Below are 13,626 nucleotides of genomic sequence, written 5' to 3' on the forward strand. Positions count from 1 at the left end.
GAGGCGGGTACCTGCGCCCAAGCAGGATCTCACTGAGCCCGCGGCGCTCCCGTTTCGTCTCCGCAGTTGCAACCGTCGCAAGCCGCGACTGGAGAGTGGCACGTGGACTCCTCCTGCATCGGAGGTCGCAGACTTTGGTCAGGGTCTCCATTCGGCTACGTCCTCCCCTCCACCCCGCTCCTGTGCATTTCCCGTAGCGGCCGCACCGCGGCGGCCTCGGCCGGCGTCACTAGGGAGGCGGCCAGGGCCAGGCCTGGGCTTTGTGGTCTCTTCCAGCTCCCAGTCCCTGCCTACCTTCTCCAGCTGGGGCCGCCTGGGGGTCTGGGGGGGCCGGTTCCGTCCGTAGTTCACTGTCCATGGCCCCAAGGAGCTGCCAGCATAGAAGTCCATAGGGTAGGGCTGCTGCCAGGAAATGTCCCTCAGGGCCACCACTGCCTAGAGGGGCATAACGGGGCAATAACATTTGCCAACTTTTTCTGCACAGGATTAATGAATTCTGTCTTCACGATGGCCTGTGGAGGTCCTATTATCCTCAGAACACAGAAAAGAAATGTGAGGCTCAGAGAGGTTAGGGTACTCACCCAAGGCCACACAGCTAGGAAATGAGTCAGCTGTAAGAAGTGCTGCCCACCCCACTGCAGATCCCTCCCTTGACAGAACCAGGAGCAAAGCCCACTCTCTCTTGGGTATTTTTAAAACATAGGGTTACCTCATAGGGTGTCAGCAGCGGCTTGGGGAAGGCTGTGCCCCAGTCAATGGAAAGGCGTGGACATGCTATCTGCACCCACCTAGGAAGGGAAGTCAAGTCAAACCCAAGGGTGGGGGGGGAGAGGGTACCCTCCTTCTGGGCAGCATGCTAAAATACATGACTGTATCCCCAACACACCCAATGAATGCTTACTATTACTTCCAAAGTAAACACAATCACCTACTATTTAGAGTAACACTATAGTGCTGTTTGTTTTCTCTTGTTTCCTCCAGGAGAGCTCTCTGTTAGCTCTCTGAGGGCGGGGCCTGGGCAGCTCATCTGTGATCATATCCCCAGAATCAAATTTAATTTAGTTCTGATACACTGCAGGTGCCAAACACCACTCAAACTCATCTCACACAGAGTGACTGTGATGATGCAGCTACTGGTGAGCCCCCAAGCCAAACTGCGTGTGACTCACAGCCAAAGGTAGCCCCTGCTGGATGAAATCTCTGTATACATTAAAATTTCATGGACGCAATTCCTAACAACTCCAGCCTTCATTATGTGCTGGGCAGGACTCAGATCTAAGCTTCCTTAGCCGGAGTCATGGCTAGGGAGGTAAGGTGAGAAAACTTACACATCCACTTGAGGAAGTAGGCTAAGCTTGCTGGGGAAGATCTCAGACAGCAGCAGCCTCACAAAGGTAAGTCCCAAGGCTTGGAGACGAGATTCCAGGTGCTGTTGGAAGAGGGAGGCCAAGCTCAGAACACCATGATCAAGCCAAGTCTAAATCCTTTAATGTACTGATTTTTCCAGCTGGATTTCTAGTCAGTTCCATCCTCCAGAGGCCTTCCCAAGCCCTCTGACCTCCAGAATCTTGGGGCTGCCCTGGCGGCCCAAAGTGCCCAGGATAAGGCCCCAGGATTTGGCTGAGCGGGCTGTGGCTATGGCTTCTTGGCGGTTGGCCTGCATGCGCTGGTGGTCATAGTGTTCTCTGGACAGGACTTTGCTGTATGGGTCATATCTGGAAAAGAAGCTATAAGGGTTACGGTGACAGCCATTCACAGTACCTTTTGAACACAGCTCCCTGACCCAGCCCCTTGGTCTCCTGAAACTGTAGGTTCCATGCAGGTAATTAGGAACAGAGGCAAGAGCAGAGATTATCATGGGAAAGTTCAGCCCTACAGATGGAGCAGGCAAAAGTAGGATGGCGATCTAGGATCTCAGTGTGAATCCCAGGGGGTGGGTGGGTCCCATGCAGCAGTAGCCCTGGGTCAGGCCAGCAGATTCAGGAAGTTTCGGCCAACTGAGGGCTTCAGTGGCAGGGAAATCCCACCCCCTCCCTAGCTGGCCACCCCACCTTAGTCCATACCGGTAAGCAGGGACACTGGGGTTGGCAATCATGACAGACTCCAGATGGAAGCGGCCATCTCCAAGATATCTGCAGTGTGGAGAAAGGGGATGGTGAGTATGGGATGGGGTGGAGCAGTAGAAAAGGCAGGCAGTGGCTTGCAGGTCCAGATTGAGTTCTTCGCTGAATGTGCTCTGTGTGTGTGTGTGTGTCTGTACACTAGCCACTAGCCTAAGTCATCATTTTGCCTCCTGAGGCCTTGGTTTCCTCAAATGCAAAAATAAGGAGTGTGACTGGATGAGTATAAGGCCCTTCTAGTTATGTAATACAGAACTTAGGAACCGCTCCTCACCCCAACCTTCTGAGGGAAGAGTAGCAGGGCAGCCTAGGGCCATGAAAAGGCTGCTTAGGGCTCTAGAGATCCTAACTTAGAGGTGGCGGGACAGGTTCTCCCTCACCTAGCTCAACACAGACATGGCAAGTAGGTAGGGTTCAAGGTATCATCGATGCTGTAAATGAGGTTTTGGGTTATACACTGGCTCCCTCTGTCCGAACTAGCTCTCAGGCCTTGTTACTGAGTTGTAACAACTACTTTTACTGGATTTGTGCCTTCTGTGCACAAGGCCTGGGCTAAGCACTTGCCATGTAGGACTTCTCTCAGTCTTATCAAACAACCATCCAAGCCACCTATAGTATCCCCATTTTACAACAGATACAATTGATGTTCAGTAACGTTAAGAAACTTGCCCGTAGTCACAGAACTATTAAGCAGTGTATCTGGGGGATCCCTGGGTGGCGCAGCGGTTTGGCGCCTGCCTTTGGCCCAGGGCGTGATCCTGGAGACCTGGGATCGAATCCCACATCGGGCTTCCGGTGCATGGAGCCTGCTTCTCCCTCTGCCTATGTCTCTGCCTCTCTCTCTTTCTCTCTCTGTGACTATCATAAATAAATAAAAATTAAAAAAAAAAAAAAAAAGCAGTGTATCTGGGACTCCACTCTAGGCTTAACCACCAGGCTTTTTCAAGCCTATCCCTAAAAGAAGCTCCTCAGGCCATGGAGAAGACAGAGCATAGAGGTCAATCTGCCATGGCAGCTCCTTTTTTCTTGGAGACCACACTGAATTGTGATGACTGGCCAACACTCAGGGTATCTCTCCCTCCAATATATACCTCGAAGCCCCCAAGGGTAGGCACCTAGGAGTTCAGCATTATGCAGGTGCAGGCACAGAGTTCTGCCCTTGGGGAGCAGGGCTTCCAAGTCTGGTCTGGGGTAGGCCCTGATGTGAGCCTGTCTAAGGGCAGGGCTGTCCTCTGTGGGAGCAGCAAGGCCTGTGGGGCCAGCATCTACAGCCCCAAAGGTGGCAATGAGTCAGAGAGGAGTGCCCCTCCCTCTTTTTCTGCCATTAGCTAGCAATGGGGCTCCCCTCCCTAGTCCCAGCTGGAGGAGCTGTCGGCTCTGAGGCTGGCTGCATTCACACAACATTAAGCATTTCCATTACCTAAAATAATTAGGCGGCAGGAGACATGCTGCTCCTGCTTGTTAGCTGTCCGGATGCTAAATTAATGGAGCTGCAGCCTGAACGTGCCCATCCATCTTCTCCAATTATATTCCCACCATTTCTAGCCCACCCTCAACACCACCACCCCAACCCCATGAGGCCCTCTGATTCGTGCCCCACCCTGGGCATAGCCTCCTAGATGGTGGACAGAGCACCTGAGAGGGAGACAGGAAAGCTGAAACCCTATCCGGTCCCCATTTTGCAGAGTGACCTTGAGCCAACAGTTGAAAAGCTTTAGACTCAGTTTCCTTTCCTACACAGTGATTGTCAGGCTCCCTTCTAGGGTACATTTCTTATGTCTCTACAACTGGCCCTCCGTTTTTCACTTACACAACAGCTTCCACCTCTTTGGGCAGATGGGGGGCCGTGCAGCCCAGAATCTCCCCAGGAGACAAGGGCTTGCACTGCGGGACACTCACACGGTACTCAGCTTTTAGCTCCTGGGCAGCTGCCTGTAAGGATGATGAGGGGAAGGGAAGCAAGTGAGTGAGGAGGGAGAGCCAGGGCCAGAGGACCAGCCTGGAGCACCTACCATGGGGCACAGGAGCAGACTGGAGGCTGGCTGCCATCTGTCCACTTACCTGCAAGGTCGACACAAACTGAATGGTGCTGACCAGGGCAAGGGAGCTGGCTGGAGGAATGGTGAGGCGGAGAGAGTCCAGGAGGTGGGCAGTATCTATCCGGATGTTCACAAAGACATACAGCACCCGGAAGTCTTGGGCTGAGGTATCCATGGGAACTGAGAGGAGGCAAGAGTTCAGGAGACTATTTTGGAAGGCCACAAGGGCAGGGAGCCTGCCTGGGCCAAGGTCTCCGAGCAGCCAGGACAATGGCTTCTGCCTACGGATAGAAGGAGTGGGTAGGAGGCGGGGGGCAGTCACAGGTCCGTCAGAAGCTCCTTCTCTATCACTCCGCCAGGGGCCCAGCCTGCTCTGCCACCAACAGCCTTTCAAACACCCACATCTGGGACAGCAACACTGTTTCCAAGGCAACCAAATCCAAAGGAAAGATCCACCTGCAGAGCAGGAAGGCCAAGGCCATCCCAGAAACTGGGAGGGACCGCCTGCCTGCAAGCAGAACAAGAAGGCACTGTGATGGGGGATTAGCGTGTAGTCCTGCCTCTCTGCCCCCCTGCCAGAATCCTGGCCCACCATACCCAGGCAGCTGTGGCCATAGTGCACCAGGAAGTCCGCTCCGAGGGCCCTTGCAGTAAAGTCATCCACACAGCAAGCCCCATACGTCACATCACCCATCACCATTGCTTCAGCCTCTGTGAACCTGTGGGGGGGTGGAGCAGCAGAGGGGGGTGGGGAATGAGACAGTGACACAGGGGTGAGGTGGGAGAGAGACCTACCCCTGTGGGGCTATCTCAGGGCCCAACTCCTTTCTCCCTACCCCCTACAATCACTTGGGCTGGCAGCTGCCACTTCTGCCAAAAAAGAGTAGGAGGGGCCAAGCTGCCACATCCTCCAGTCCTGGCAGCAGCTCCTGGATCTGTAGCTGTACGCGGATGGTCTCTGTAGCACGCTGCTCTGTCCAAGCTCAGACTGCAAGAAGGACCCCCCACCCCTCAGCCTGGCATACATAGGTCAAATACTGATGTCCTGACTCATCCCACCCGGCGCAGTAAGCATGTACGCACATGTGAAGGCACCCACTCCCATGCCCAGACACTATGGTGTGTGTGGGTATGCATGTATTGATACACACAGCCTCCCTGTCAACCAGACCCCCTGCTATCTCCCCACCCTGAGTTAGGCCCTCTGTGCCCAAGATGGGGGGGACCCATGAACAGCTCCCCCACAGCACATGGCACCACCCACATACCTCATGCGTCAGAAAGAGTGGGCTCTGGCCAACACATTGCCATAGGATCTGCTGCCAGGCCTGAATCACTGGGGGACAGGGGTGGGTGGGGAAGACCCCGCACTCCTCAAACTCACCATGGGAATGGAGCTGGAGGACCAGTTCTTCCTTGAGGGACCCACCCCTGGAGCATGGAGCCTGGCTTAGTGACTGGGGTCTCCCCACTTCTCTGCGGGTGGTGTGGTGGTACAAGCAAAACTGCTGTCAATCAGCAACCCCCTGCCTTCCCCAAATCAGTCTGTGCACAGAAGCAGATTATTCCACTCCTTAAAATGCAGCCCAGGCGTCTGAGTCAGCCAGAGCACTTAATTTTTTATAGATTAAAATGTATGCAAATTGCCCCGAGCCCCAGAGAGCATCCCCAAGGGCCAAGAGGGTGGGAGCTGGGCAGGGAGTCTGTGGCAATGGATGGGGGGGGGGGCCCCCCCGCAGCAGCAGGAAAGTGGGAGGTTCCCATCACGAGCTGACCTCCCCTTTCCCCAACCCCCTTCCCTGTTTCTATGCTGGTTCCAGATGGCTGAGCACTCCCCACCCCCCACTCCCAAGGATGGCTCATGGTAATGAAGAAACTTAGAGAGGGGAGGGGAACTGAATACTATCTCCTAGACACTTCTCCCCCACCAAACCCCTCCTTGCCATACTCCCCCAAATAGGACAGAGAAAAGAGTTCCCCTTGGCTAGACCTGATGCTGACAACTCAGCTCACTCCAGGTCAGCTCCCAGGATTCCTCCTCAGGCCCCACTACCTGCTCTAGGGCCAGCTTTGAAGATAACTGGAATCGACTCATTCCACCCCTCCTTAATATTTTAGGGAAGGAGAGATTTATATGGATAAGCCAAGCCAGACAGGCTGGGATCTCAGCAGGCTGAGTGTAGTCTTGGCTTTTTCCCTTTGTGTGTGTATGGTTGTGGGAAGGGGCTGAGTAAGGCCGAGGTCCAGAAGGAAAAAATGTTGACAGGCAGAGCTCTAAGGGGCATAGGGAAGGTCTTGGTTTAGCTGCTTCTCCAGTGCCCAAATCTCACCTTTCCAAAATATCCACGATGGTGCAGGCAAAAAGGAGAAGGCCTTCAGGCATTTGCAAGGCCACTGAAAGAGAGTAGAGACATGAGAGCAGAGGGCTGGGAAAATGCTGGGATGAGGATACTGCCCCTGACTGAGCCAGGCAACCTTTCCACCCTACCCCATCTCAAAGTTTGGGGGGGCTCACCCTTCTTGGCCTGGGCCTGTTGAATCCTCCAGATGGTCTTGGGAATCTCAAAGTTATAGTTGGAAGGCAGGACTTGAATGGCTGCCTGCAGCTGGGGGTTGTTCAGGATCTCGGGGGGAATCTGATTGGCTAAGCGGCCCCGAGGGGTTCGACCTAAGACAATGCAAGGCCTGAGTTAGCACCTGGCCTAAAACAGAACCAGACCCAGTTAAGCCTATAACACCACCCAAGTTTCAGGCCCAGATCTCAGATGCCAAGGGGGTTGGCCCAGCTGTCTTCCCCACTGAGTTCATTCTGAAACTGGAAAGACAACCCATTAAGCCAGGAGGAGATCTGCATAATTCGTTTCCCTGTTGCAAGATTACTGGGCATCAAAGCCTTGAGCCCATGAGTAGGGTACAGTTCACCCCTTACCTTCGGAGAACAGAGGTGATACCAGGAGACTGAACTGAGGGGCAAATGGGAAAAAACCCAAACAACTGCTCCTTGATCAAGAACTCTGAGTAGGGATGCCTAAGTGGCTCAGTGGTTGAGAGTCTGCCTTTGGCTCAGGTCATGGATCCCAGGGTTCTGAGATGGAGCCTGCGTCTGCTTATGTCTCTGCCTCTCTCTGTGTGTCTTTCATGAATAAATAAATGAGTCTTAAAAAAAAAAGGGTGGGGGGGCAGCCCCGGTGGCTCAGTGGTTTAGCGTCGCCTACAGCTCAGGGCGTGATCCTGGGGACCTGGGATCGAGTCCCACGTCGGGCTCCCTGCATGGAGCCTGCTTCTCCCTCTGCCTGTGTCTCTGCCTCTCTCTGTCTCTCTCTCCTCTCTGTGTATTCTCATGAATAAATAAATAAAATCTTAAAAAAAAAAAACTCCGAGGAAAACCCAAAAGCCCGGCAGCTTGGGAAAATGCACCCCAGGCCCTAAGAACACCTTGAAGTTCTGAGGTCCTAGATATGAGATCTATAAGCAAATTGTTCTAAGTACTAGAATTTAAGAGACTGCCCTCTTTACTCAAGTCCCACTGACTGTGTCTACACTGGTGAATTCCTACACTCTTCCCTCTCATTTAAAAGGGAAATAAACACCAAACATTTGACTGAGTTAACAAGTTCCTTGGTCTCATTGTTCCACCCCAGAAAAGATGGAAAGAACACACTCTAGTTAGGACTGTGGGCAAACTGGTGAGGACAGATAAGTGCTCTTGCCCTTTAGGGCCTAGCAGTCTAGTGGGGGTGGGGGGGCAAATGAAGGTGTACAAACTGCAACCCCCTGGTTAAAGGACAAAACACTGTAGCCCATCAGCAAAATTCAGCCCCCCCCTTTTTTTTCCAAGATTTATTTACTTACTTATGATAGACATAGAGAGAGAGAGAGAGAGAGAGAGAGAGAGAGAGAGAGAGAGAGGCAGAGACACAGGAGGAGGGAGAAGCAGGCTCCACGCCGGGAGCCAGACGTGGGACTCGATCCCGGGACTCCAGGATCGCGCCCTGGGCCAAAGGCAGGCGTTAAACCGCTGAGCCACCCAGGGATCCCCCCCCCCTCCTTTTAAAGATTTATTTACTCATGAAAGACACAGAGGCAGAGACAGGCGGAGGGAGAAGCAGGCTCCTCACAGGCAGCCGGGTGCGGACCGATCCCAGGGCCCCAGGATCACGTCCTGTGCCAAAGGCGGACTCTAACAGCTGAGCCACCCAGGCGTCCCAAGCTCAGCCCTTAATTCACATCCTATTCCCCACAATTCAACTTAGCTCAACCCCTGTTATCTCTTTAGGAACCTGATAGGTTGGGAATGTGATAAGGAAACTAATTTATCGAACAAATATTTATTGAACCTGTACTCTGTGCCAGAGCTTCTGCTAGGGCCCTTTACTACTGTGGGAGGGACCCTCCCAGACATGACCCTTCACCCTCTGCCTGTGGGTGGATGGTAGTAGTGACCATGATGCAGTGGAGAATTAACATGGCAGGCTGGCATCCCGAGACCGTATTTGAATGTGACCACTGCCATCGTTCTTGTTCAGTTGTTTCAAATGCCTTGGAACAACCAGCCCAGAATCCTGGGTCCCTCACAGAAGTTCCTCTGACTGGGCAAGTCCCTCGTGGTCGTTGGGGTGCGGGAGCTGCTGGTCTTAGTAGCTCAATTTGTCCCCAGACTAAGTAGGCGCCTCCTCCTTCATCACGTGTCTGTGACCTTCTGTTTACATCGATATTCTCCGGTAGACGGAGACCCTGAGGGCAGGGCTGTCGTGCAGTCCCTGACCTGGCGTTAAGGGAGTGCTCGGTGAGAGCCTGGTGAATGAGGCCACCTGCCTCGTTCCTGAGGGCGCTCCCTGGGGGCCCACTTGACAGGCCGCTGCAACGCGCCCGGCTCTTTCCTTCCCCATCGGGTCCGCCTCATCCGTGAGTCCTCCTGCGCCAGCCAACGGAGGCTTGAGGACTACAAGCTCCGAGGAAGGGCTGCTCCCGACCGCGCCCTAGGGCTGCAGAAGGAAGACTGGTCACTCTGGGCTTCAGCGAAAGCCTCGGGAGCAAGTGACCGCGGGGCCTTCCGGGTCTGGCGGAGAAAGGCCGCCGCCGCCGTCAGAGGGGGGTGGTTCTGTCCCTGACTTGGGGGCCCTAACTCGCGGTGCGAGGTCCCGAGGCCGAAGCGCCGTAGCACCCACCTCGACTGGTGCCGTTCCGGCTGCCCGGCTCCGCTGCCGCCGACGCCGCCAGCGCCGCCATCATAGGCCTGACCACGTGGAGACCAAAAAGGCAGCGCTAGCGGAACGCCGAGAGCTCAGACATTGCGATCGACCGCCGGTCGCTAGCGAGGGGCGGGGACTTGCTGGGCGGGGACCAGGAAGGCGCCGGTGGGGCGGGGCTACCGCGGCTCCTCCCCCCGAGCCCGGAAGACCGGGCTCTCCCCGTCCCTAGCAGCCCAGTACCTTGGCAGAGGCGCTCTCCGGCCTCCCGGCGTCTCCTCCGCCCCGTCTGCCCGCCCCGTCACGCCCAGATCATGCTCCCCTAGTTTCTGGCTCCCAGCCCGAGTTCTGTGGGCCAAGTCTTGTGAATGGGGACGTCCCCAGGTATCCCTTCCGCTCCTCTCCCAGTCTCCCCTCCTGGTAAGCAGTGGAGGCCGTGTAGGTAGGGCCCTACCTACCTACATTCCATACCTCTGAGGACCCCGCTGCCTCAGCGAGACAGAACTCGGCTCCCCTCAGCCCAGCTCCAGGCTGAGTCCTGGGGTAGATTTTCGAAGCTCCAGAGCCCTCTACCTTGAGAATCAACAGTGCTGATGCCAAAGGTTCCCCGGTGAAAAACTGCTACCAAGGGAAGGCCCCAAGCCTGAGGGTGCTTTCCTGGGGTGGGGGTGGGGTGGAGCGGGCAGTCCAAGGATCCCAATCACCTAGGCTCCCCCTCAGGCCTAGATAGCCTTTCTCTTGATCAGGCCCTGGCTCCTGGTATCCCAAAGAGAAGGCATAACAGCCAGCGAGACAGCCTTGACCTTTTAAGAGCAGCATACCTGAAGGACTGGCCCTTAGCAAGGTAGGTCTGCCCCAGACAGCAATGGTCCCCCAGGGCTGTTTGCCCATCTAGCTCTCTGGCACAATCTTCCTCTCTCTGTGGTGGTGATGTGAGCACAGCTGGCCCTTTAAGGTAGCTCTGTGGCCTGGGGCTCCCCTGGAGGCCCTCCTTGCTTGGAAACTCCTAATTAAGGTGCACAGAGAAGTGAAAAACAAGCAGCTGGGGACAGGCCTGCCTGGGAGGCTGCCCAGAGAGGAGGAATGTATGGGCTGGCTGAGAGTGAGCAGCCAAGGGGAGGATCAGAAGGGGTCAGTGCTCTGCCCCTCAGGCCACTGACCCATACTCTTAGGACAGTCATGGCTTTGGATGGGACTGTGGCCAATATGGGTTCCAAGAACACCCCTCTTACCTTGATAAGAGCCCAGCCTGGACTTCTCATTTCTGGCAGGTTCCGTGGACCCCTGGGGTGCAAGATCCCCGTTCCAGGGATCCCCTAGTCCAGCCCTTCCCCCTTTGGGACACTAAAGCCCAGCCTATGGACAGTTAGAACTCTGACTATGGCTGTGACTTGCGGGAGAGGGAGACTGACTTCAGCAGAGTAGTGGCTTCTCCCTAGCAGGCACAACCCCTTAGGGCCTTTCCCTAGGCAGAGGTGGGGCCTGTTGATGATTGAAGGCCTTCATCCTCTTATAGCATTGCCCTGCAGCCTCTTGTGCTGAATGCGCTGCCCTGGCACCCATGGGAAACCAGGTGATGTCTAGGGGAACTAGACATCAAGAGCAGATGTGAGCAGGTCCCCCAAGTTATGCAGTGAAGGACTTCGGGGGCTGCCATTCAACTTGGGCCAAGAACACCTCCATCTGTTTGTGGGGGGTCTCCCTGCCTGAGTTACTCAGCAGTCTGAGTAATTACTGCCTGACAAGAAGGCGGGCACAGTGCACCCCCACATTATACCACAACACCCGCCTATAGTCACCCCCACCCTCTGGCTGGACTCCAAAGCAGCACCCAGCCCTCCTAAAGCCTGAAATAACTCTGCTTCTCACACTCACGCTCAGCCCCGGCCAACTTTAAGATGCTGGAGTTTGTGGGGCTGGGGGTTCATGGGGTGGTAGCTCAGGGAGTTGAAGTAGGATTAGCATACCCTGATTCAGGCCTACAGTTTGGCACTGATCTGCTTTGTGACATCGAGCAAGTTTTTCAGCTTCCCTGGGCCTCAGTTCACTCTTGGAAAGCCTCTGCAGTGCCATCAAGACTAGCTTTAATGTCTGCCTGGCAGCCTTCAGGCAGGGTGTGGGGCCAGTCCAGACCTGCAGCTGGTCCCAGCTAAGAGAAAGAATGCCTCACCTTCAGTTCCATCCCGAGATGGACCAATTTTGATGATCTTCAGAACAAGGTTACTTTTTCTCCTTCAAGCATTTGCACCTTCTCTCCTCCCTGGAATGCCCCTTTTCCTTCTCAGACTGATGAACTCGGCCCTCAAGACCCAACCTAAATGGCTTCTCTTTGGTGAAGGCTTCCTATGATTGTCCTTCACCCCCTTACAGAGCTGGCCAAGTTCCCTTTGACACTTTGTATCTCCTGTCACATTCTAAGATGGCTTGTGGGTCTTTTTCCCCAACTATGCCCTAAGTGTCTGTAGTCACATGCCTATGTAGTTAGCCGAAACCCAGAGAATCAGTGTCATTGAATGCATGTATGAGTGAAGGAATGAGATTGGCCTTCTTCTGAACCTTCCTATCATACCAAGTTTTTCTCCAGGGAATTGCAACTCATTGTTGCCCTCCAATTAGCTCTCTTAATGTCACCTGCAGTGCTCCCTGACCCCCTCGTGTCAGCTCTGTACTGTACCCTGCTTGCTTTTCTTCCATGCACTGTCTCATCTGGACTTTTATCATTTGGTCCGTATTAACTGTAAACTCCAGAATGGCAGGCTGAATCCTGAGGAATAGTAACGCTGTACACAATTGACCCTCAATAAATGTGTGTTGAACGAGTGACTTGGCCCACTGTTTTTCCTTTCCCAGGACCCCTCTTATCCCAGGCCAGTAGGGGGTGCCCCCTCCACCCAGGATCTCGCCTGCCTGAACCTTCTATTTTCAGCCCAACTAGCCCCCTGCGGGACCACTTTCCAGTCGATGCCTCTTCCATTTTCCAGGAAGCCCCAGCTGGGGTCTGTGTAGACTGAAGGGGATCAGAGACCCCTCCGCCCCAGGCGGGGATAGCCCACCTTAAGCCCCACATTGATCCTTCTCTTTCTCTAGGATTTGCAACTGGGCCTTCCTGAATGCTTGCTGCAAGGACTAGACCAGCCTGGGTGCGCGCCACACCTCCCCCCCAACCCCCAAAGGAGCAGTATCCTGGGACGCGGGCTGCGAGGCTGCTGGGTTTGCCGGAGCTGTCCTTGGCAGGGAGGAGCCGTCGAGCCTCCGAGAAGGAAGCAGAGCCGGCTAGAGAGGATATGGGCAGGGGTGCAGACTTGTGATCGGGGTCTCTGGGCGGCAGTCCTCTGGTCCCAGCCCTTGGGCAGAGCTCACGCTTCCAGCTGCCTCTCTCTGACCTCCAGCCGCGAAGGGCGAGCGGGCGGGGGTTGGGCTGCGGGTGCGAGCTCCAGGAAGCCCGCGGGGCCCGGGAGGGGCTTTCGAGTGGCCCGACGGCCGCCCGGGGTTGGGGCAGGTACTTGGACCGAAGCGGGCCGAGGATCGTCCCCGGGGGCGGGCGAAGCGAAAACACCTTGGGAGGCGGCGCCGCGCGGCTGAGCGCCGCTGCCCTGGGAATAGGACGGCGCTCGACACCGCGAGCTGAGAGCACTTTCATAAATTTTGTATGGGAGGCGCTCCGTGAGCGGGGGCGGGGAGCGGAGCGAGAGGGAGGGAGCTAGCGAGCCAGCGAGGGAGGGAGGAGGAAAGGTGGGGGAAGCCGGGGGGTTGGGGGAGGAAGGGAGGCGCCCCGCTCCGCGGATCGCTGGGTCCTGCAAACGCGCGCCGGGCGCTTTCCCCGGAGCTCGGCGGTGCGTGCGAGCGCCCTTTTGCAGCAGCCGCGGCAGCGGCGGCCCGAGGGGGCGGAGAGGAGGGGGCCGCTGCCCGGCGGCCGGGTGGCCGGGGGGCGGCGTCCCCCCTCAAAACCGCCTGCAAAGAGCTCGGGGCTGCAGAAGCAGGCCGCCGGCTCCGCGGAGCAAGCGGATTGTCCCGGGGCTGAGCGAGCGCGCCCGGCTGCCAGGCAGCTCCGCGGTTGCTAGTGGGCGCCGGTGCCCTGGGCGCAGGGCTGGGGCTCACCATGCCCCTGAGGGGCCAGGCTGCCGGGCACAAGCGGATCCCCGGCTTGCCCCCGCCTCGACGCGCTCGGATTAGCTGCAGCCGGCGCCCAAGGATTTGAATCCCGACTCCGGGAGGGAGCGCGCCTAGGCCGACCTCGGAGTGGCGGCCCCGCGGCCAACATGCTTCGCAAAGGTGAGT

The 13,626-nt window shown here is 56.1% G+C and overlaps 2 protein-coding genes across 4 annotated transcripts in view; one reads left to right on the top strand and one right to left on the bottom strand.

The window, feature by feature from the left end:
* Window positions 1-11: 11 nt before the first annotated feature.
* DPH1 (diphthamide biosynthesis 1) lies at window positions 12-12,739 on the bottom strand. 3 transcript variants are annotated; one of them, XM_077851749.1, is made up of 12 exons: window positions 11,519-12,739; window positions 6,675-6,827; window positions 6,490-6,553; window positions 4,757-4,878; window positions 4,182-4,339; window positions 3,931-4,052; window positions 2,064-2,132; window positions 1,559-1,727; window positions 1,329-1,429; window positions 710-788; window positions 295-435; window positions 12-113 (listed from the first exon to the last, which is right to left on the bottom strand). In XM_077851749.1, exons 3-12 carry the CDS (start codon window positions 6,540-6,542, stop codon window positions 30-32), a joined length of 1,098 nt encoding a protein of 365 aa, XP_077707875.1. In that variant the 5' UTR covers window positions 6,543-6,553; window positions 6,675-6,827; window positions 11,519-12,739; the 3' UTR covers window positions 12-29. The 3 variants fall into 3 exon arrangements, with proteins under 3 accessions (XP_077707875.1, XP_077707874.1, XP_077707873.1); XM_077851748.1 differs by lacking the exon at window positions 11,519-12,739 and adding an exon at window positions 9,328-9,486 and having other exon boundaries at window positions 1,559-1,715; XM_077851747.1 differs by lacking the exon at window positions 11,519-12,739 and adding an exon at window positions 9,328-9,486.
* A 411-nt stretch (window positions 12,740-13,150) lies between these two features.
* RTN4RL1 (reticulon 4 receptor like 1) overlaps window positions 13,151-13,626 on the top strand; it is a 70,864-nt gene continuing 70,388 nt past the window's right edge. The window contains exon 1 of the mRNA XM_077851744.1: window positions 13,151-13,620. Within this exon, the coding sequence (XP_077707870.1) occupies window positions 13,608-13,620 (13 nt within the window). The 5' untranslated portion in view covers window positions 13,151-13,607. The remainder of the gene's footprint in view (window positions 13,621-13,626) is intronic.

This window comes from Canis aureus, chromosome 16 (assembly GCF_053574225.1).
Source record: "Canis aureus isolate CA01 chromosome 16, VMU_Caureus_v.1.0, whole genome shotgun sequence".
Taxonomy (NCBI): domain Eukaryota; kingdom Metazoa; phylum Chordata; class Mammalia; order Carnivora; family Canidae; genus Canis; species Canis aureus.